Here is a 22,980-nt window from a genome sequence, read left to right as displayed (position 1 = left end):
CATGGAATGGGTTTCCATGGTCGAGCAGCTGCATCCAAGCCATACATCACCAAGTGCAATGCAAAGCGTCGGATGCGGTGGTGTAAAGCACGCCGCCACTGGACTCTAGAGCAGTGGAGACGCGTTCTCTGGAGTGACGAATCGCGCTTCTCCATCTGGCAATCTGATGGACGGGTCTGGGTTTGGCGGTTGCCAGGAGAACGGTACTTGTCTGACTGCATTGTGCCAAGTGTAAAGTTTGGTGGAGGGGGGATTATGGTGTGGGGTTGTTTTTCAGGAGCTGGGCTTGGCCCCTTAGTTCCAGTCAAAGGAACTCTGAATGCTTCAGCATACCAAGACATTTTGGACAATTCCATGCTCCCAACTTTGTGGGAACAGTTTGGAGCTGGCCCCTTCCTCTTCCAACATGACTGTGCACCAGTGCACAAAGCAAGGTCCATAAAGACATGGATGACAGAGTCTGGTGTGGATGAACTTGACTGGCCTGCACAGAGTCCTGACCTCAACCCGATAGAACACCTTTGGGATGAATTAGAGCGGAGACTGAGAGCCAGGCCTTCTCGTCCAACATCAGTGTGCGACCTCACAAATGCGCTTCTGGAAGAATGGTCAAAAATTCCCATAAACACACTCCTAAACCTTGTGGACAGCCTTCCCAGAAGAGTTGAAGCTGTTCTAGCTGCAAAGGGTGGACCGACGTCATATTGAACCCTATGGATTAGGAACGGGATGTCACTTAAGCTCATATGTGAGTCAAGGCAGGTGAGCAAATACTTTTGGCAATATAGTGTATGTAGACTGCCAAATGAGGTACACAGCTGCTTAAGGACAACTTATTCCATGGTTTGGAGTTACCCTCACATAACCCTGATCTCAGTCCCTGAAAAATCAAGTGATCTAACAGAGATAAAATAGTTTGTGTGACAAGAAAGCTGAGACACAATCCTGACAAAGTTACACGAGTTCTGTCATGAGGAATGGATGCTATTTAACTCAGAATAGCTCTTTTCTTTCTGAAGGTTCAATGGCGATAAAGGAAATGTGACTTATAACTGTGGTCAGTTATCAAAGACTCAAAGCAGAGACCAATCCTCAGTTTGAACAGCCAGTAATTTTGGACCAGTAAGATTTTGAATGTCTCCCAATAAACAGTTCCTAGAAGAAAAAAAAAAGTAGAACAACTGGTTTTATGTACTTATTCAAGAGATCATTCAACATGTTCATCTCCAAAGCTAGATGTAAGTTGTTTTGTTTTTTTAACCCCTCAGGGTTTTTTTCTCAACAATTTTAAAGAAATAATGTTTTTTTTTTATTATTTGTTTGTCTTTGATAAAAATTACAGAACTAAAGGATCGTCTTTACTCGAGCATCCAACCACCTGGTTCCCAACAGGAGAAGCAAACCCACAATGATGTGGTAAAAATAAGAACAAACACAACTACATAGCAGATAAAGATGATTGAATTCAAAGATGTAAGCCCAGAAGGGTTCAATCTTTATTTAATAAAAATACATTCAAGATATATTAGAGCCTGGAATAAAGGTTTAAAAACCAGAACTGTGCATGGTCATTTGTAATTACTAATTTTTGTGACTAGTTTTTATAAAATCAGAAACAGAAGCCGATTTATTGCCAAGTAGGTTTGCATTTACAAGGGATTTCAATTCAATTCAATGTATCTTTATTGTCATTGTCACAAGAACAACGAAATTTTAAAAAGTGCCATTGATCAGTGCATATACTTAAAAACAAAAAACCCTGTCACCACCCTTTACACATAATATAAGAAATAAATAACAATAACTGATACAAAAAAACTAATAAGAATAGTACATTCTCACACACATCATCAATGATGATTAATGGTTATTTTTGGTTGCATTTAGTTTTGTTATTGCTGTCGGGTAAAAACTGTCTCTAAGACGGTTGGTTCTTGTTCTGATTGCTCTGTATCGTCTGCCTGAAGGCAACAGAGTAAACAGAGAATGTCCGGGATGAGAAGTGTCCTTTGTGATGTGTTGTGCCTTTTTTAGACAGCGGTCGCTGTGCAAGTCCTCCAGTGAGGGGAGAGGGCAGCCAATGATTTTTTGGGCTGTATTCACAACCCTTTGGAGAGGTTTCCTTTGAGCTGCGGTGCTGCTGTTATACACAGATGCAGTAAGTCAGTATGCTCTCTATGAAGCACTTGTAGAAGGACACCAGCAGTTTCTCCTTGATGTTGTTCTTCCTGAGAACCCCCAGGAAGTACAGTCTTTGCTGGGCCTTTTTTGTCAGCTCCAAGGTGTTGATGTTCCATGCGAGGCCCTGTTCAATGTGGACCCCCAGGAAATGGAAGTCAGCTACCCTCTCCACACATTTTCCCCCAATGGTTAGTGGTTTGACCTGGTGTTGTTGGTGCAGACAAATTCGATATATATATATATACAGAATACAGGATCTATAGTTATATAAAATACAAAACATATAATATACTATATAGAATATATAGTATATAGCTATGCACAATATATATATACATGCAGACAGAAGGTCTGGAGATGCTAGGTTGATGTAGCTTCTAGGCAGTAGTTGAGTTGTAAAAACAAAAAAAAACAAACAAACAAAAAAAAAATATATATATTTATATATATTTAATTGGAAGCATGCATAGCTTAAGTAATATAGATTATTAACCTTAACTAATATGCATGGTATGGTTGTTACATTGACCTTGACCAAGGCACCTTTCAGTAGAACTGCAGTCAGTCCCTGGACTGGCATGGATATTACTGCCCTTATATAGTAAGGGATCAATACAGAGGACAAATTTCCCACTGGGATCAGCTTCATAGTCATGGTAGGTCTCTTCTTTGATTTTACTTTGGAAAATCTTTTGCAATTACCGTAATCTATTAAGATTTGGAACAAAACCTCACAAAACATTGCAACTGAATACTGAAATCCTTTCAAGTTGAGTATTTTTTTAATTCAAATTCAATGAAGTAAATTGAAACAGCTGAAATTATTTTCAAAATCTGAAAACAAAAATCAAGGGTTTTATAGGCAAATATTTAAAACCATACCCTTGGCGCCATCTGGTGATGTAATAAAAGAAGCTCAAACTCTGGAAGTCTCATGTTACTAAGTTGACTCTCAAAGTTTGGATAAGAGGATTTAAGCTGATGTCAATTGCCTAGTTCAGGAGTGGTAGTGAGGTTTTTAGGCATGAAACTGTGGCTCTTTAAGCCTGTGGGAGCTGCTGTCAGGGTCATGAGTGTTTTATTGGTCTGGTTTAGATATACAGCTCTGCAGAGGGTGTATCCATACTCACACAGAGCTTTCCTCTGGTAGGCTACTTTCTGTGGATTGGGTTAGGCCAGAGATGCTCTGAAGAGCATTTCAATATTGTATAACACAAGCTGGAGCTCTTGTTGATAGTTTAGTTTTCTCCTAGATTGTGTTCTTCGTCGAGAGCATCTAAACCCTTATACTGCATGATCTACATGTATAAAGAGATCTGATGCTCTGATATCAGGATTAGATCATCTTATTCGAAGGCTGAACATCGTACTGTTTCAGCTCTGCAGCACTGCTTGTTTATAACTAGTCAGCATTTAAACTGTCAGAGAAGGACATCTGTGAGCTTTTTGAAGTCTGCAAATGCTGTTTAATGTCAAAACTGCTGGGTCTTTTTCAGTTGTATAATGTGTTTGAGCCAATATGTATTCAAGGAGGTTACTTCTAGCCAACCATTTATCTGTCAGTTTTTGTAGAACAAGTTTGGGCAACATGTCTGATGTTTCCATTCAGTGGGTTGAGATATTGTGGCTGAGGGGTGCAAACAGGCTAAAAATTGTTAAATTTAATAACTTGTGAGAAATTCTGCATTCACTGAGCTATTGATGACTAAAGTGTAGATGAGCTGCAAATCAATAGACATGGTATGAATACAAAACCTGCTGCAAACAAATAAATGATGCTAAAACACAAAACACGTGCAAAGGGAAAATGCTGCAAGAAGCAAAAACAACTTCACTTTATGAAAAACAGCAAACTATCTTTTCATAACAGATGTGCATCTTTTGCACTGCATCTTAGCTGCACCGTATAAAATAAAAAGCTTCACACAGCGACAAACTTTAATTTCTCTTTTTTAATGTTGTCTATTGAGGGTCTTGTGTTGTGATGGTCAACACCTCCACCTCTTTTTTTAAACCGTATCTATAATTAAACAAAGGCTGCCACAACCTCAAACCTGTCTTTGTTAAATTCTCATTCTGCTCTTTTTTTTTTTTTATAACATTAATCATTTTGCTTATAAAGGTTTGAATGTGTATGGATTTTATAGATAGACTCAATTAGAATATCAACAAAAAGTGATGCTGTTACAGCCGTCTATTTTTTAAAACTGAAATCATTTAAAGATATTTAAATGCAGCTTTAATGTTTGTGTAAATGTGAAATATTAGACTTACAATCAATGGGGGGAAAAAACATAACTGAGTTTCTTGAAAATTATAAATATATAACATGAAATCAACTTCTAACATTTCTCCAATAATCTTTAGCCGATTGGAAAGTCTGTCCATTAGCTGCAAATTATGAAACCTGAATACAGTGACATTAAGTAGGTCATAAGATAATACATTATCTCTTGAAGTACTTTTATAATTTGAAATATTTATAAATTATTATAACATTAATAAGTGTTTTGTTTTGGATCAGCCAATAAAGTAATATTTGCTAGGAACAATTGCATTTTATATTGCTTCAAAAAGTTTTAGATGTTTGCAAATGTATTTCTCTTCTACAAAAAATGACAGTTCCAAAGAGGCAACACTGAAATGGTGACTCAGTTCTGCATTTACCATGAGAAATTGGATAAGAACTTGCATTGCCACAAAGAGTAATTTTACTTTCCGTCTTTTGCTTTATCTTACCATGTCCTGACACAGGACAGAAGGACCCAGTATTCAAGGCGAAGCAGACAGTGGGATTATTCAAAGCACTTATTAAAACAAGAGAAGGCTGTGGATCCAGGGTATCAGGGGCTAGGGGGTCTATTAGTGAAGCTCTGTTGGAGAGAAACACAGGTTAATTTTATGACTAGAAAGTTGGATTTATTGAATTATGAACATACTGTAGAGCCAGAAAGGTGTGGGGGTGTGACTGTGACCCCTCACACCCCCACCATGGACTGTTTTTCCTGCTGCACTCTGGGAAGAGACTTCGAAGCATTAAGATTCCAAAACAGCTTCTTCCACACTGCCATCAGACAGCTGGAAAAAAACTTTAAATCATGTCACAAACTCTGCATCTAACTGACAACACCAAACCAAAACACTGCATAATTGCACCATATATACAGATACAATGATAGTATAGCATACAATACACCTTGATATCATCTCTGAGGTATAAGTAGTACTATTTAATCTGACATATATACTGTGGTAGCTGAAGATGAGAATATGGGCTTTCTGTATGGACGTGAATCTAAGTACCTGGAACCAAAGCACCTGTAGTTGTTTGTGAGAGTGCACTTGTGCACGTAAAGTTTATTCAAAGGAAAGATGCTCAATAGTGGTTGTGAAGAGCTAAAGACCCGCCCTCCCAGAGCACCGAGGCAGGCACTGGGGGACCCAAAACCGCAGATGCCCAAAGGAATCCCCAGAGCAAAAGTGTCGAAGAGGGGCCAACTCAGGAAATCTGCCCCTCACCAAGGGAAGAGGAGAGACGGCCCCGAAGGTCCCTTAGTCACAGCAATGCTGAAGCCGGCAGGCTAATCATGTGATTAGGATTTATGTGCGATTAATTAATTACTGTATTGCCACAGGCCTACTCAAGACTTGACACTTGACTTTGACTTGCAAAAAAGGACTTGTGAACATGTCTGGTTCACCCTTGTAAACTGGTTCTGAGCCTTGAATCACAGTCCACCCTTTAGACCCACTCATTCCTCCCTGGCGAATCCATCTCTCATCATCACCAGAGACCTGTTGCTGTTTCCTCAGTCCCAGACCTCCAGCCTTCTTTCCTGTTTTTCTTCTATAAACATCTATAAACAACTTTTTCTTGTCTCCTGAGTGTGGATGTGGAAATCTACCTAAAACTGTATCAATAACTTAGTCTTTATTAATTACCTCAGTTCGTATAATATATTTCTTTTTACTGTGATCCTGTTTTCTTGAACTTTGACAGACTATAATTGTTATCATTTTGAGTTTCTATCTTTAAAATTGCACAAATTGCCAAGGCAGCGCGTTTCACTCTAGTGAGCTTCATATTCCTCTTCTGCTCATTTGGCTTCCGAATAGACAAGTCTGAGTAGCACCATCTCACTGCAGAGCTGAGTCCGAAGTGATTTTTAGATGTACAGTGTGAGCTGGTAGGTAACATCAGAGCGTTGGGTTCCTCGTACAGTGTGAGCTCTAGCTGCGTGCAATGATTTAAAAAATTGCACACTGTATGCCCGCCTTTATCTCCAAAAAAACATATAGTGTTGGTCTACAAGCCAGCTCTTCTTTGTCAGTATTCCTTACATATTTTGGTTAGTATAAGTTATAGTTTATAACAATATAAAATAAACGAATATTAGTTTTGATTTAAACCATGTTTTGCAACAACTGCATATTAGTGGAGGTTAAGTCAGAAAAGTAAGCAATGATGCTGCATCACAGGTTGTAAAAGTCTCTTCTCTCTGAAAGGAAAATGACAATGACGGAAGTGACTTTCTGATCTCTGGGGCTGTGGTCTGTCAGACACATTTAAAAGAATCCGCCTTCATTGGACTTTGACCTGGTTAAATGCCTCACTCTGATGAGTTATTAAAAAGCTTTCACTAAACTGCAGCTGCAATAAGGGGAACAAGTTTTTGATCTCTTTTAAATCAACAACAGTGATGTTGTCGGAAGGTGGATGGGTCTTGATAGTTTACATTGTCTGCATCTCAGGTATCTGCTGATCTCGAAACTTCAAGTATATTTTGTACATTTTTATCAGTTTTTTTTTTTACTTAAGACTGTTTTTAACAAATCCAATCACAGTAAATGCAACACAGGAAAAAATAAATTAAAAGTTGTGTTGATCAAATCTTTGTTTCAGGTACTGAAGGCAAACCAAACAGCCTCTGTGCTTTAAAAGGTTCATCAGTGAATCTGAGCTGCTCAGCTCCACATTCAGCTGCAAACACGAAATGGTACAGTTATATTGGAAATGTTTTTCAAGATGTTCCCACAGATGGGAATCCTTCAAAGTTCAGGATTTCAGAAGACACTTTAACCCTGACAATCAGAGATCTAACAGAGACTGATGGAAAACTTTACTGCTGCAGTGAAACGACTGCAGACAAACGAATCAGCTGTCAGAAGAACAGCATTAATCTCCATGTTACAGGTAGACATGTTTGATATAGAATCAATAAGCATAGAAATAAAACATGTAAATTAATCTAGATCTTAACACTACCTCAGAACTTCAGGTAAAGGTGTTTCCTGCCACAGAGGAACAGAAAGTAACCCTGATGTGTAAAAGCAGCTGTCCTCTGACTGAAAGTCCTGCAGCCTTCATCTGGTACCAGAACAGAGAGTTCCTCTATGAGGACTGGTCCCACTGGTACCGAGAACTGGTCAGCAGTGATCAGGCAGTCAGATACTCCTGTGCCATCAAAGGCTATGAGGATCTGAGATCTCCTGAGGTCTCAGTGGGTGAGTGACCATGATTAGCTCTTTGTTTTCTATCCCCAATGCTGAGACACTAAGTGATGTTTGGTCTGGTTCAGATTCTGTCTCTAGGAGCTGCTTCAGTGTGACCTACGCTGGAGGCAGAATGTGTTCCTACAAGCAGACAGAGAAACAGTCCTGCTCCATCACATTTCCTACAGGTTATGTTACTTTAATCTGCTGCTTTTCTAATCTAATCTCCCTAATCCAACAATAGAAATGTTGATCATTTGTTCATTTACTCTTCAAGCTAACAGAAATCTTTATGTTTTAACAATAAATGTCTTATTTGGTAGAAATAAATATCTGAAAATGTTCATCTTCTCCCAACAGAAGTTCATGTTGAAAGGACAGAAACAGTTAGGGATCATTTGAAGCTGACCTGTAGCTCCAGCTGTTCTCTGACTGACCTTCAAACTTCCTTTCAGTTGTTTAAGAAAACACAAACTCGTCTAAATAAAGTTGATCAAAACACTGTAGTTTCCAGCAGTACACCGGAGAGTTTCTTCTGTTCTGTGAAAGATCTTAATGATCTGCTGTCTGACGAAGCTTGTAAGTTTTGTTTATATTAATATATTTATAAATAATCTCAGTAAATATTTTCAGTTGTTATTATTTCATATTTCAGGTGCTGATGGTAACAACAGCTGCTGGACTATTAATTATGTGAGCAGGAGAATCTGTGCCCTGAAAGGTTCATCAGTGAACATCTCCAGCAAATACTCACATCCTGAATACCTGCAGCCACAGACTAAACACTGGTATAAAGTTAAGATGAATACAATGCAGGAAGAAGAACACTTAATGGATGATGGAGGTGACATAAAGAACAAACACATCCTCAGATTAACCAACCTGGATCAGAAAGATTCAGGAGAATACAAGTTGAGAATAAAAGCAGACAATGATGAACTGATACAGTCTGATTATCATGGAGTTACTCTGATTGCAACAGGTAAATATGATGAGTTTTTATTTGTTATAGGTTTTTAGTAAACTGCTTTTTTTAGTCTACCTCCTGTTACAAAGCTCTTTATCACTGTGAAAACATTCTTGTCACAAACTTTAAAACATCAGGCAGTATTAACATTTTTAACAAACCTCAAAAGTAGTCTGCTTATTAATATAGTATTAATAATATAAATACAGTATTTATTCAGACATCTATATCCCTTGTTAATGACACTACTTAAAGGTATAGAGAATGATCTTTTATTTCCAGGTGGATCATCTAAATAAGTGGTCCTCCTAACTGTCAATCATTCCACTAATATGTATACGTAAGGCCGTCCCATATACTCCTCCCGTTAGCAATCCTTTTCTGCGCATTCACACTTTCAGGCATATATCCGTGGTGAGCTACGGTTTCAACCAGTCATTGAAGCTCATCTTTCTCACTGGTCTTCTTTGAAAATGGGCGAGGGTCGTACGAGAAAAAGTGTTAAGGAAGTGCATGAGAAGAAATGAAAGGCATCACTAGAGGCAGATATATCCCAGAATGCTTAATGTGGAGAGCTCTCCTCGCAAAGCATTATGGGATTTGCTGACACAGCGGTCATAGTCTGTCGCTACCTAACAGCGGCAACTAATAAGAAATGTTGCGAGGGCACTGCACGGTGGAGGAGGAGTTACATGACCAACAGGGAGCAAAAAGCAGTGATCATCTGTCCGAACAGTAAGTTAACAGAGTTTTCTATAAAGTCTACTATATAGTCCCCGCTCCAAATACTGATTGAGGGATTTAGGGTAGATGTTTGGACACAGTAAGCTTGTATGAGCTATGAGAACAGCACATTTTAAACAGAGTGTGCTCAAGGAGAAATGGGCTCATGCATGCTCTCACACTCGTTTAATAGCCGTGAAGAGGCAGGGTCTTTTCAAAAATTCACAAAAATGTTCCACAATACCTTTAATGTTAGTTATCCCTGGACTGATGAGTCCGTCTGTCTTCCAGAGCTCCTGGTGGATCTGAGACCTGCTGCAGAGGTGACTGAGGGTCAGAGAGTCACATTAACCTGCAGCACCAGCTGTCCTCTCAGGGAAAACACAATCTACATTTGGTACCTGAACAGTCTCAGTCTGAGCAAAGCACAAAACAAACAGCTCATTATAGAAGCAGTCAGCAGGCAGGATGGAGGAAACTACTCCTGTGCTGTTGGAACCATCAGATCAGCTGGAAAGACTGATTGTCCAAAGAAGAAAGGAAAACTGGAAACCAGCAGCTGCTGGAATCTCTGCTGTTCTCTTCGTTTGTATAGCTCTGATTTTTTCCATATTTTGGTGAGTATTATTTGTCTACATCAGATCAGTAACTTTGCATACTCCAAATAAAACCCAGTAATTATTTTGTTTTTGTTTTTCTCCTTTTTATGAAACAGGAAATATAAGACTTCTCATCAGTTTTCAAGTCGAGCTGTCAATGATGGGAATGAGGTGAATAAAACAGGCTATTATTTCAAGTTTATTATTATATCCTGCTTTGATTCTCTATCGGGGGTTTTTCTTGAACCATTGCCTCTTAAGTTGCTTGACACTCTTGTATGTTTTTTAGGATAATCAGATATCACATTATTTTAGTGAAATCAATGTTTGATTTTGTCTCATCAGGTAATATCTTGGGTCATTTATCAGACTTGTGAGATTTCAGCTCAACCAGCCGAGCCTGATCTTCCCTTCCCTCATCCAAGGACGTCTTCAGCAGTCAGACATCCAAACACTTCAATGATCAGAAGAGGACCACGTGCTTCACTTCACAGTCATTAGAAAACTAAAACAGATCCAGAGTGAAAATCTATTAGTCACAGAATCAGAAGATTACTGGACTGAGGCTGCATATGTTTCTATTTTCTACTGCTGTTATTAGTTGTTACTTTATGAAACATGTTTAGTTTATTCTCTCACATCCTTTGTCGTGTCTTGACAAATTGAGATGCAGAACGTCGAAAAAATAAATCTTATAAGCCTATTAATCTGCTATCAAGATATCTGTCCTTTGAGCTATGCTGTGTCATCAGCTGCAGACTATAAACAACTAATATAGGAAATTATGTTTCTGTTTCATTTTATTTCATCAAGTAAAGTTCTGATATTGAATTACTTTGTAATAGATTTTTCATATTTAGCCATGATAACTTTGCAGTGAATATTTAGTGAATCTACAAAACAAATGGTCTGAAAGTGCAATTAATTCTTTGAGCAATAAACTGTCTTTACATCTTTGGAGTTAATTCTAAAACACAAACTTTTTTGAAATAAGACACCAGTGACTCTACAAAATAAAAGCCTTTTCATTATACACACTTATTAATTGCACCATGAGGCTCATTGTTATGACCCCAACTCAACCAGTTCCTTTAAATTAGACTACCAAGGCCTTTTCACAACACACCTGAGTGCACCTTTCTAAATAAAGCCCTCCCATTTCCTCTGTAATAAAGTATAGACTAATCTAATAAGAAGAAAAAAGAGGGATTCAAAAATAGTAGATGGATTCCATATCTCTCCAAATGTTGACCATATGCTAAAGACACAGACCTACGAGACCTTCAGAATAAGACAACAGGTCCTTTTCAAAATAAGAGCCTATATAATATACTCAGCAAATTATTGCAGTATAGGGATCTTTATCATTACCCCAGCCGTGAATAGGTGTGGTGACGCCAGCCGGCACCAGCTGTTGCGACATCAGTCGCCTACTAGGTGTTGTGAAGCCAGTCCCCAGTAGGTGAGGTGAAACAGGTCGACACTTGCTATGGTGATGCCAGTCACCATCAACCATGAACAAGCAATTTGCTACCTGGTATGGTGATATATGTCAATTTAAGGTGAACCCAACTAACCACATTAAGCCTTTGGTGTCAGTCCAAATATTATGCACACATGAATACGCAGCAAGTGGCAGGCATCTTCAAAATACCCTTGGGGAATTTTCTAGTAAGTTCTACTATCCTCTAACAGCAAAAAAAGTGACTGGAATTTTCAAACTTTAATAGTTGATCATATCACCATGCTATACTGTTTTAATCCTATCTGTTGTTAATATGTGGAGGTTTAAAACATCAAAGCTTAGTCAAGAATTGTTCAATAAAATTTGAACTGAAAAAAATCCAACATGTTGATTAAGGCACTGATAAACCCAACCTGTGGATGAAGGTATTTAATTATAACTTTCTAAATGTTCTTCCTGTTTAGTTAAAATTTTAGTTTCCACTTCATATGATACATATTTGTGTGTGAGTATGTGAGATATCCTCCCACTTATTTTAAAGCAGTTTATACATTTTCTGTTATTTAATACAGCTATAGCTGACAGACAGTGTGAGCTTTTTCTGTCTGATAAAGTTTCGACCACTTCCTTCAGTCTGCCCTCTGTGGTGAAACACAGAACTAGAAAACCTACCTAATTATCAAAGCTGTGCATTGAAGAAATTCAGCAGTCAGAGATAATGATGAACACTGCTGCATTTACTCTATTTGGCTAGGTAGAAAAAAAAATTGATTTTCCTTTTTTTTGTTTATATATTCATGAAATTCATCTTCTTTCCTATTTTATGGCCCTTTCGATTGGATCAGTTTTTGTACAAGTTACATTTATCCTGTTAACCATGAAGAGATAACTTTGTTTTTACTCTGTTATCTTTATAATTCCCTATATTTTTCCATGTAAACTTTTAAACCTGGTTCAAAACCTAAAATATTTTTTATTCTGTCTTTATTAATCTCAATTTCTCTTTCCTCTGTATATGCTGGTGAAGATTCTCAGTCATCCGGGTAATAGTAATTCAAAAAAAAAATGTCAAGTGGATTGGTTTTTAACTTTTTTTGGATCTTCCTCTGTACAGTTTTTCTTCAACATAGCATGTTTGGTGGCAACTTCTTGTTTCTTGGTTTAAGTTTACTTTCAGTAAAAGTTTATGATGTTAAAATGCATTGGAAGCTTGTGCCTTTATGTTCAAATAAAATCCAAAAAAGTTTAAATCAGACATGAATGATTGGAGAAAATCAGACATTCTTTCTAAATTATTCTAAAACAGCAAAGGAAGTTATGATGCAGCTTCACAGTTTTTCACTAGAGGTCTCTTCTTTCTTAAAGAAAAATGAAAAAGAAGGAAGTGACTCTGAAGCCTGTGAAGCTGTGGTCAGTCTGTCAGAAAGTTTCTCATGAATCCGGGTTCCAGTAAACTGCTACTGATTCTAACTCTTCTTTCTTTGACTATTTTGATAATATTTTTCTTTAACACCTGATGGAATAAGGTGAATTAATAACTTTATACATGATTTTTGGTAGCAGAATAAAAACAGTGATGTTCTTGTCAGAAACTGGATTTGTGGTGATGGTTTTAATGCTCTGCGTCTCGGGTATGTATCGCTAATTTCATTTCATATTTGAAGTAGATTTTGCAAGCATCTATAAAGAAAGATAACTTAGATGTGTTGAAGCTTCATACTTTGTCATTAGTTGGATCAGAATATTAATGGCACACTGAATAATGGGATGCTTATACAAAAATGTAAAAATGAAATATTAATAAATCAAATCTTTGTTTCAGGTACTGAATGCAAACCAAACAGCCTCTGTGCTTTAAAAAGTTCATCAGTGAATCTGAGCTGCTCAGCTCCACATTCAGCTGCAAACATGAAATGGTACAGTTATATTGGAAATGTTTATCAAGATGTTCCCACAGATGGGAATTCTTCAAAGTTCAGTATTTCAGAAGACACTTTAACCCTGACAATCAGAGATCTAACAGAGACTGATGAAAAACTTTACTGCTGCAGTGAAACGACTGCAAACAAACCAATCAGCTGTCAGAAGAACAGCATTAATCTCCAGGTTACAGGTAGAAATGTTTGATATAGAATCAATAAGCATAGAAATATAACATGTAAATTAATCTAGATCTTAACACTACCTCAGACCTTCAGGTAAAGGTGTTTCCTGCCACAGAGGAACAGAAAGTAACCCTGATGTGTAAAAGCAGCTGTCCTCTGACTGAAAGTCCTGCAGCCTTCATCTGGTACCAGAACAGAGAGTTCCTCTATGAGGACTGGTCCCACTGGTACCGAGAACTGGTCAGCAGTGATCAGGCAGTCAGATACTCCTGTGCCATCAAAGGCTATGAGGATCTGAGATCTCCTGAGGTCTCAGTGGGTGAGTGACCATGATTAGCTCTTTGTTTTCTATCCCCAATGCTGAGACACTAAGTGATGTTTGGTCTGGTTCAGATTCTGTCTCTAGGAGCTGCTTCAGTGTGACCTACGCTGGAGGCAGAATGTGTTCCTACAAGCAGACAGAGAAACAGTCCTGCTCTATCACATTTCCTACAGGTCATGTTACTTTAATCTGATGCTTTTCTAATCTAATCTCCCTAATCCAACAATAGAAATGTTGATCATTTGTTCATTTACTGTTCAAGCTAACAGAAATCTTTATGTTTTAATATTAAATGTCTTCTTTGGTAGAAATGAATGTCTGAAAATGTTCATCTTCTCCCAACAGAAGTTCATGTTGAAAGGACAGAAACAGTCAGGGGTCATTTCAAGCTGAACTGTAGCTCCAGCTGTTCTCTGACTGACCTTCAAACTTCCTTTCAGTTGTATAAAAAAACACAAACTGATCTAAATAAAGTTGATCAAAACACTGTAGTTCCCAGCAGTACACTGGAGAGATTCTTCTGTTCTGTGAAAGATCTTAATGATCTGCATGCTGATGAAGTTTGTAAGTTTTGTATATATTAATATATTCATAGATAATCTCAGTAAATATTTTCAGTTGTTGTTCTTTCATATTTCAGGTGCTGATGGTAGCAAGAACTGCTGGAATATTAATTATGTGAGCAGGAGAATCTGTGCCCTGAAAGGTTCATCAGTGAACATCTCCAGCAAATACTCACATCCTGAAAACCTGCAGCCACAGACTAAACACTGGTATAAAGTTAAGATGAATACAAAGCAGGAAGAAGAGCAGTTAATGGATGATGGAGGTGACATAAAGAACAAACACATCCTCAGATTAACCAACCTGGATCAGAAAGATTCAGGAGAATACAAGTTGAGAATAAAAGCAGACAATGATGAACTGATGCAGTCTGATTATCATGGAGTTACTCTGATTGTAACAGGTAAATATGATGGGTCACTGTGAAAACATTCTTATTACAAACTTTAAAACCTCAGTGTGAAATTTACATCTTCAACAAACTGAAACAAAAAAGTGTATTAATATAGCTAGATGTCAAGATCATATGTTTGCAGCACTGCTTAATGTTAGTTATCCCTGGACTGATGAGTCCGTCTGTCTTCCAGAGCTCCAGGTGGATCTGAGACCTGCTGCAGAGGTGACTGAGGGTCAGAGAGTCACATTAACCTGCAGCACCAGCTGTCCTCTCAGGGAAAACACAATCTACATTTGGTACCTGAACAGTCTGAGTCTGAGCAAAGCACAAAACAAACAGCTCATTATAGATGCAGTCAGCATGCAGGATGGAGGAAACTACTCCTGTGCTGTTGGAACCATCAGATCAGCTGGAAAGACTCCGATTGTCCAAAGAAGAAAAGCAAACTGGAAACCAGCAGCTGCTGGAATCTCTGCTGTTCTCATCGTTTGTATTGCTCTCATTTTTTCCATATTTTGGTGAGTATTATTTGTCTACATCTAATCAGTAACCTTCAATAATCAAAAAAGAATCAGTATTTATTTTTGTGCTTCCCCACTCTTTATGAAATAGGAAATATAAGACTTCTCATCAGTTTTCAAGTCGAGCTGTCAATGATGGGAATGAGGTGAATAAAACAGGCTATTATTTCAAGTTTATTATTATATCCTGCTTTGATTCTCTAAGGGTTTTTTTTCTTGAACCATTGCCTCTTAAGGTGCTTGACACTCTTGTATGTTTTTCAGGATAATCAGATATCACATTATTTTAGTGAAATCAATGTTTGATTTTGTCTCATCAGGTAATATCTTGGGTCATTTATCAGACTTGTGAGATTTCAGCTCAACCAGCAGAGCCTGATCTTCCCTTCCCTCATCCAAGGACGTCTTCAGCAGTCAGACATCCAAACACTTCAGTGATCAGAAGAGGACCACGTGCTTCACTTCACAGTCATTAGAAAACTAAAACAGATCCAGAGTGAAAATCTATTAGTCACAGAATCAGAAGATTTCTGGACTGAAGCTGCAAATGTTTCTATTTTCTACTGCTGTTATTAGTTGCTACTTTATGAAAAATATTTAGTTTATTCTGAGTTACATCCTTTGAGGCATCATGACAAATTGAGATGCAAAATGTCCAGAAATTTTTTTTATAAACCTATTAATCTGCTATCAAGATATCTGTCCTTTGAGCTATGCTGTGTGATCAGCTGCAGAACCTGGACTGTAAACAACTAATGCAGGAAATAATGTTTCTGTTTCATTTTATTTAATCAAGTAAATTTCTGATGTTTAATTACTTTATTATAGATTTTTTCATATTTAATCATGATAACTTTGCAGTGAATACTTAGTGGATCTACAAAACAAATGGTCTGAAAATGCAATGAATTCTTTGAGCATTAAACTGTGTTTAAATCTTTAGAGTTAATTCTAAAACACAAACCTTTTCGAAATAAGACACCAGGAACTCTACAAAATAAAAGCCTTTTCATCATACACACTTATTAACTGCACCATGAGGCTCATGGTTATGACCCCAACTCAACTAGTTTCTTGAAATTAGACTACCAAGGCCTTTTTCACTACACACCTGAGTGCACCTTTCTGAATAAAGCACTCCCATTTCCTCTGTAATAAAGTATAGACTAATCTAATAAGAAGGAAAAAGAGAGATTTAACTATTGTAAATGGATTCTATATCTCTCCAGAGGTTGACCATACGCTAAAGACACAGACCTTCGAGACATTCAGAGTATGACAACAGGTCCTCTTCAAAATAAGAGCCTATATAATATACTCAGCAATTTATTGCAGAATATGGATCTTTATCATTACCCCAGCCGTGAATAGGTATTGCAACATCAGCCAGCACCAGCTGTCACAACATCAGTCGCCATCAACTATGAACAAGCAATTTGCTACCTGGTTTGGTGATATATGCCAGTGTAAGGTGAACCCGAGTAACCCCATTAAGCCTTTGGTGCCAGTCCAAATACCGTAGTATGGACACATGAATGCGCACCAAGTGGCAGGCATCTTCAAAATTTCCTTGGGGAATTTTTTAGTTAGTTCTACTATCCTCTAATAGTTGATCAGATCACCATGCTATACTGTTTTAATCCTGTATATTGTGAATATATGGAGGTTTAAAACATCAAAACCTTAGTCAAGAATTGTTCAATAAAATTTGAACTGAAAAAAATCCAACATGTTGATTAAGGCACTTATAAACCCAACCTGTGGATGAAGGTATTTAATTATAACTTTATAAATGTTCTTCCTGTTTATTTAAATGTTTAGTTTCCACTTCATATGATACATATGTGTGTGTGAGTATGTGAGATATCCTCCCACTTATTTTAAAACAGTTTATACATTTTCTGTTATTTAATACTGCTATAGCTGACAGACAGTGTGAGCTTTTTCTGTCTGATAAAGTTTCGACCACTTCCTTCAGCCTGTCCTCTGTGGTGAAACACAGAACTAAAAAAACCTACCTAATTATCAAAGCTGTACATTGAAGAAATGCAGCAGTCAGAGATAATGATGAAACACTGCTGCATTTACTCTATTTGGCTACGTAGGGGGAAAAAACTGATTTTCCTTTTTTTTTGTTTATATATTCATGAAATTCATCTTCTTTCCTATTTTATGGCTCTTTCGATTGGATCAGTTTTTGTACAAGTTACATTTATCCTGTTAACCATGAAGAGATAACTTTGTTTTTACTCTGTTATCGTTATAATTCCTTATATTTTTCCATGTAAACTTTTAAACCTGGTTCAAAACCTAAACCTATTCTGTCTTTATTAATCTCAATTTCTCTTTCCTCTGTATATGCTGGGGAAGATTCTCAGTCATCCGGGTCATAGACATTCTGAAAATGTAAAAAAAAAAAATGTCAAGTGGATTGGTTTTTAACTTTTTTTGGATCTTCCTCTGTACAGTTTTTCTTCAACATAGCATGTTTGGTGGCAACTTCTTGTTTCTTGGTTTTCATGTTTACTTTCAGTAAAAGTTTATGATGTTAAAAAGCATTGGAAGCTTGTGCCTTTATGTTCAAATAAAATCCAAAAAAGTTGAAATCAGACATGAATGATTGGAGAAAATCAGTCATTCTTTCTAAATTATTCTAAAACAGTAAATGAAGTTATGATGCAGCTTCACAGTTTTTCACTAGAGGTCTCTTCTTTCTTAAAGAAAAATGAAAAAGAAGGAAGTGACTCTGAAGCCTGTGAAGCTGTGGTCAGTCTGTCAGAAAGTTTCTCATGAATCCGGTTCCAGTAAACTGCTACTGATTCTAACTCTTCTTTCTTTGATTATTTTAAAAGTATTTTGTTTAACACCTGATGGAATAAGGTGAATTAATAACTTTATACATATTTTTGATAGCAGAATAAAAACAGTGATGTTCTTGTCAGAAACTGGATTTGTGGTGATGGTTTTAATGCTCTGCATCTCGGGTATGTATCGCTAATTTCATTTCATATTTGAAGTAGATTTTGCAAGCATCTATAAAGGAAGATATCTTAGATGTGTTGAAGCTTCATACTTTGCCAATAGTTGGATCAGAATATTAATGGCACACTGAATAATGGGATGCTTATAAAAAAAATGTAAAAATGAAATATTAATAAATCAAATCTTTGTTTCAGGTATTGAATGCAAACCAAACAGCCTCTGTGCTTTAAAAGGTTCATCAGTGAATCTGAGCTGCTCAGCTCCACATTCAGCTGCAAACATGAAATGGTACAGTTATATTGGAAATGTTTTTCAAGATGTTCCCACAGATGGGAATTCTTCAAAGTTCAGTATTTCAGAAGACACTTTAACCCTGACAATCAGAGATCTAACAGAGAGTGATGGAAAACTTTACTGCTGCAGTGAAACGACTGCAGACAAACCAATCAGCTGTAAGAACAACAGCTTCAATCTCCATGTTACAGGTAGAAATGTTTGATATAGAATCAATAAGCATAGAAATAAAACATGTAAATTACTCTAGATCTCAACACTAACTCAGATCTTCAGGTAAAGGTGTTTCCTGCCACAGAGGAACAGAAAGTAACCCTGATGTGTAAAAGCAGCTGTCCTCTGACTGAAAGTCCTGCAGCCTTCATCTGGTACCAGAACAGAGAGTTCCTCTATGAGGACTGGTCCCACTGGTACCGAGAACTGGTCAGCAGTGATCAGGCAGTCAGATACTCCTGTGCCATCAAAGGCTATGAGGATCTGAGATCTCCTGAGGTCTCAGTGGGTGAGTGACCATGATTAGCTCTTTGTTTTCTATCCCCAATGCTGAGACACTAAGTGATGTTTGGTCTGGTTCAGATTCTGTCTCTAGGAGCTGCTTCAGTGTGACCTACGCTGGAGGCAGAATGTGTTCCTACAAGCAGACAGAGAAACAGTCCTGCTCCATCACATTTCCTACAGGTCACGTTACTTTAATCTGCTGCTTTTCTATTCTAATCTCCCTAATCCAACAATAGAAATGTTGATCATTTTTTCATTTACTGTTCAAGATAACAGAAAACTTTGTTTTAATATTAAATGTCTTATTTGGTAGAAATAAATGTCTGAAAATGTTCATCTTCTCCCAACAGAAGTTCATGTTGAAAGGACAGAAACAGTCAGGGGTCATTTCAAGCTGAACTGTAGCTCCAGCTGTTCTCTGACTGACCTTCAAACTTCCTTTCAGTTGTATAAAAAAACACAAACTGATCTAAATAAAGTTGATCAAAACACTGTAGTTCCCAGCAGTACACTGGAGAGATTCTTCTGTTCTGTGAAAGATCTTAATGATCTGCTCTCTGATGAAGTTTGTAAGTTTTGTATATATAATAATATATTTATAAATTATCTCAGTAAATATTTTCAGTTGTTGTTCTTTCATATTTCAGGTGCTGATGGAAGCAACAGCTGCTGGACTATTAATTATGTGAGCAGGATAATCTGTGCCCTGAAAGGTTCATCAGTGAACATCTCCAGCAAATACTCACATCCTGACTACCTGCAGCCACAGACTAAACACTGGTATAAAGTTAAGATGAATACAACGCAGGAAGAAGAGCAGTTAATGGATGATGGAAGTGACATAAAGAACAAACACATCCTGAGATTAACCAACCTGGATCAGAAAGATTCAGGAGAATACAAGCTGAGAATAAAAGCAGACAATGATGAACTGATGCAGTCTGATTATCATGGAGTTACTCTGATTGTAACAGGTAAATATGATGGGTCACTGTGAAAACATTCTTATTACAAACTTTAAAACCTCAGTGTGAAATTTACATTTTCAACAAACCAAAACAAAATAAGTGTATTAATATAGCTAGATGTCAAGATTATATGTTTGAAGCACTACTTAATGTTAGTTATCCCTGGACTGATGAGTCCGTCTGTCTTCCAGAGCTCCAGGTGGATCTGAGACCTGCTGCAGAGGTGACTGAGGGTCAGAGAGTCACATTAACCTGCAGCACCAGCTGCCCTCTCAGGGAAAACACAATCTACATTTGGTACCTGAACAGTCTGAGTCTGAGCAAAGCACAAAACAAACAGCTCATTATAGATGCAGTCAGCATGCAGGATGGAGGAAACTACTCCTGTGCTGTTGGAACCATCAGATCAGCTGGAAAGACTCTGATTGTCCAAAGAAGAAAAGCAAACTGGAAACCAGCAGCTGCTGGAATCTCTGCTGTTCTCGTGATTCTGGCACCTCTTTGCATTTTCTTGTATAGGTGAGTATTTTGTTAAGATCAATAAATTCTTATATGGAGTACAAACTGCTGAATTATGTTATGTATGCCTTTTTGACCTTTTTTTTTTTTTAGCAGAAAATGTAAGACTTCTCAGTCTTCTAGAAGTGATTCTGTCAACAACATGGACCAGGTAAAGATACACACTTCATTCTTCTAGCTTTAATTTTCCACAAGCATGATTTTTGCCTAATACTATAAAGTCATATCCCTTTAACGTGAAATGTGCAACTTATTTCTTTTCTTTAGATAAAAAGTGATCATACATATGAAGAGATTGCAGCTCAACCGGCAGAAATGGAACTTCATTACAGCCAGTTAGCAACTGAGAAATTAAATCCTCTTTACTGCAGCATCCAACATCACCAAAAACAGGAGCATGTTCCGTATTCCGAGGTCAAAATTAGCACAAATACAAATTCAGATTAAATATTATATTGATAATAAAATCAACAACCATCTGTCAACTGTTTTTTGTTTGTTTTTCACTTTTAAAAATATCAAAAGTTTGTTTCAGTGGAAATCAGAGTTTTCTTGATACTTCCCATCCAAATGTCAAAAGTTAAAAAAATTAACCTGAATAGTGAAATTTATTTATTTTATTTCTGCAAATGCAAAGTTGCAAAGTGTTTTCTGTGTAAATTTAAATAAAACTTTTGGATAATCTGGGCGGGCTCTGTGTATTAATTAAGCACAATTTACATAACTTCCAAGAAAAACCGGCTAAATATTTGTGCAAATCTCAACAATATGGCTGAATGTTTGGCAATATTACAGGTTACATTCAATAGGTTACATTCAATTCAAAAGGTAATGACACACCCCATAATAAAACTAAACGGCTTTGTAAATAAAATATTTGAGTTCATATATCTGAAAAAAAAGTTTAAATCCTATCTGTACTAACTTAATGTAATAAGAGGGCTAAAAGTAGCTGAATTAACAAAGTAGCCTAAGTGAGGATCTGTTAAAAAAGAACTATTGGCCATGTTTATGGTGTCATTGTTCTGCTAAAGACCACACATACTCTTACAAGCAGTTTTCTTTCATACAGATAATCATGAACTACTCCGCACGCATGTCTAGCATGTTACATGTGTAAATATCACACTGTATACCACACACGAGAGCTTGTTCCTTCTTTGCATGCATGTGGTTTCCACACGCCCCCGCAGCCCCCCTCCTCCTCTCGTGTTGACCTGTTTCTGCCACTGATCTCTATTTATTCACTGCATTTCTTATTGCTCGAAAAAGGTGAAGCCACCATCTGCCATGCTGGTACTCCCCACAGTAAAAAAATGCTGTGTTCAACATTTGGCTGCAAAACCAAGCAGTTTGCCAGCTGGGGGAAGATGTTTCACAGGTAATTTCACAGTCAGTGGATTTACTAACCAAGAAAATCCATATACCGGTATACGTTGATGAACACCATAGTATAGTATGTAGTGTAACATTAGTCTGGCTATCTCACACTGACTCGAAAACATTGACTAAATTAGCCATCGACACTGTGTCTAACGTGGGAAAATAGAAAGAAATTCAGTGTGAAATGTGCAACATACCGTCGTACTTGTAGTGTTTGATGTATTATTTGAAAAATGTATGTGCTGAAATATATTGCAGTCATTTTGAGGGGAAAAAAACATATATATGTATATATACATATATATATAAATGTATGTATAATGCATGCACGATTTGCAAATAGAAAAATACTATAGCATTAACAGACATGTACTTATAATTCATTACATTAAAATATTGAAATTACCGTATATGCAAGATTGTTATGTGCTTCGGGCACATTATGATTTTTGTCCATTTCTTTTCTTTGTTTTCTTATAAACTTTAGTTGAAGGATCTTTTGTTAATATATTTTGGGATTCTTTTAGCCAGTTAATTATGTTAATTTGTGGTGCTGTCGTCCGCCTATAAATAGGCTGGCTTTCAGCACGTTGGCGCGTTCCTTTCCAACCTCGTTTGGACGCCGCTTTCCACCTGCTTCATTTGCTCCATCGTGCGCGGTGCGCACTTGTCTTGTCGCTGCGGCCTGCAGCGGACGTTCCAGCCTGCCATGTGGTATTTTTGTAAACTTTTTCTTACTTTTTTCTGTAGGTTTTTGGCCTGGCGGGACCGGTAGTCCTGTTTTCGATTTTTCTTTTGCTTAGGTTATTTTTTTGCCTTTAGTCCGGTACCAGTAGGGGCTTCGACGGCCCTGTATAGGGTTGGCCCCCTGCTGTACCGTTTTATTCTGTTTGATCGGCCTGCCAGGTCCAACTTTCTGTTGTTACTTTGGGTTTCTTTTTTTACTTTTTGGGGCACGGGATTTGAGGGCCGTTAACTATTTTTCTCTTCGCAGAACAT

General features: G+C 37.3%; 2 protein-coding genes and 1 long non-coding RNA gene across 4 annotated transcripts; all 3 read left to right on the top strand.

The window, feature by feature from the left end:
* The first annotated feature begins 9,889 nt into the window (after positions 1–9,889).
* LOC119796301 lies at positions 9,890–10,565 on the top strand. The gene is made up of 3 exons (XR_005282446.1): positions 9,890–9,981; positions 10,080–10,134; positions 10,309–10,565. It is a non-coding gene; the product is annotated as an uncharacterized LOC119796301 (long non-coding RNA).
* A 2,301-nt stretch (positions 10,566–12,866) lies between these two features.
* LOC119796299 lies at positions 12,867–21,279 on the top strand. 2 transcript variants are annotated; one of them, XM_038304795.1, is made up of 9 exons: positions 12,867–13,059; positions 18,514–18,804; positions 18,882–19,115; positions 19,190–19,291; positions 19,462–19,680; positions 19,759–20,085; positions 20,271–20,598; positions 20,695–20,749; positions 20,866–21,279. In XM_038304795.1, the coding sequence occupies exons 1-9, from the start codon at positions 12,975–12,977 to the stop codon at positions 21,043–21,045; spliced, it is 1,821 nt and encodes a 606-aa protein (XP_038160723.1). In that variant the 5' UTR covers positions 12,867–12,974; the 3' UTR covers positions 21,046–21,279. The 2 variants fall into 2 exon arrangements, with proteins under 2 accessions (XP_038160723.1, XP_038160722.1); XM_038304794.1 differs by having other exon boundaries at positions 20,692–20,749.
* Positions 14,502–16,185, top strand: LOC119796300. The gene is made up of 4 exons (XM_038304796.1): positions 14,502–14,822; positions 15,007–15,334; positions 15,429–15,483; positions 15,658–16,185. Exons 1-4 carry the CDS (start codon positions 14,642–14,644, stop codon positions 15,811–15,813), a joined length of 720 nt encoding a protein of 239 aa, XP_038160724.1. The 5' UTR covers positions 14,502–14,641; the 3' UTR covers positions 15,814–16,185.
* Positions 21,280–22,980: the final 1,701 nt, after the last annotated feature.

This window comes from Cyprinodon tularosa, unplaced genomic scaffold, assembly GCF_016077235.1.
Source record: "Cyprinodon tularosa strain WSP-4 unplaced genomic scaffold, ASM1607723v1 ctg542, whole genome shotgun sequence".
In the NCBI taxonomy this organism is placed as follows: Eukaryota; Metazoa; Chordata; class Actinopteri; order Cyprinodontiformes; family Cyprinodontidae; genus Cyprinodon; species Cyprinodon tularosa.
The sequence above is the reverse complement of the archived record's forward strand: the minus strand, read 5'-3'. Positions and strand labels throughout refer to the sequence as shown.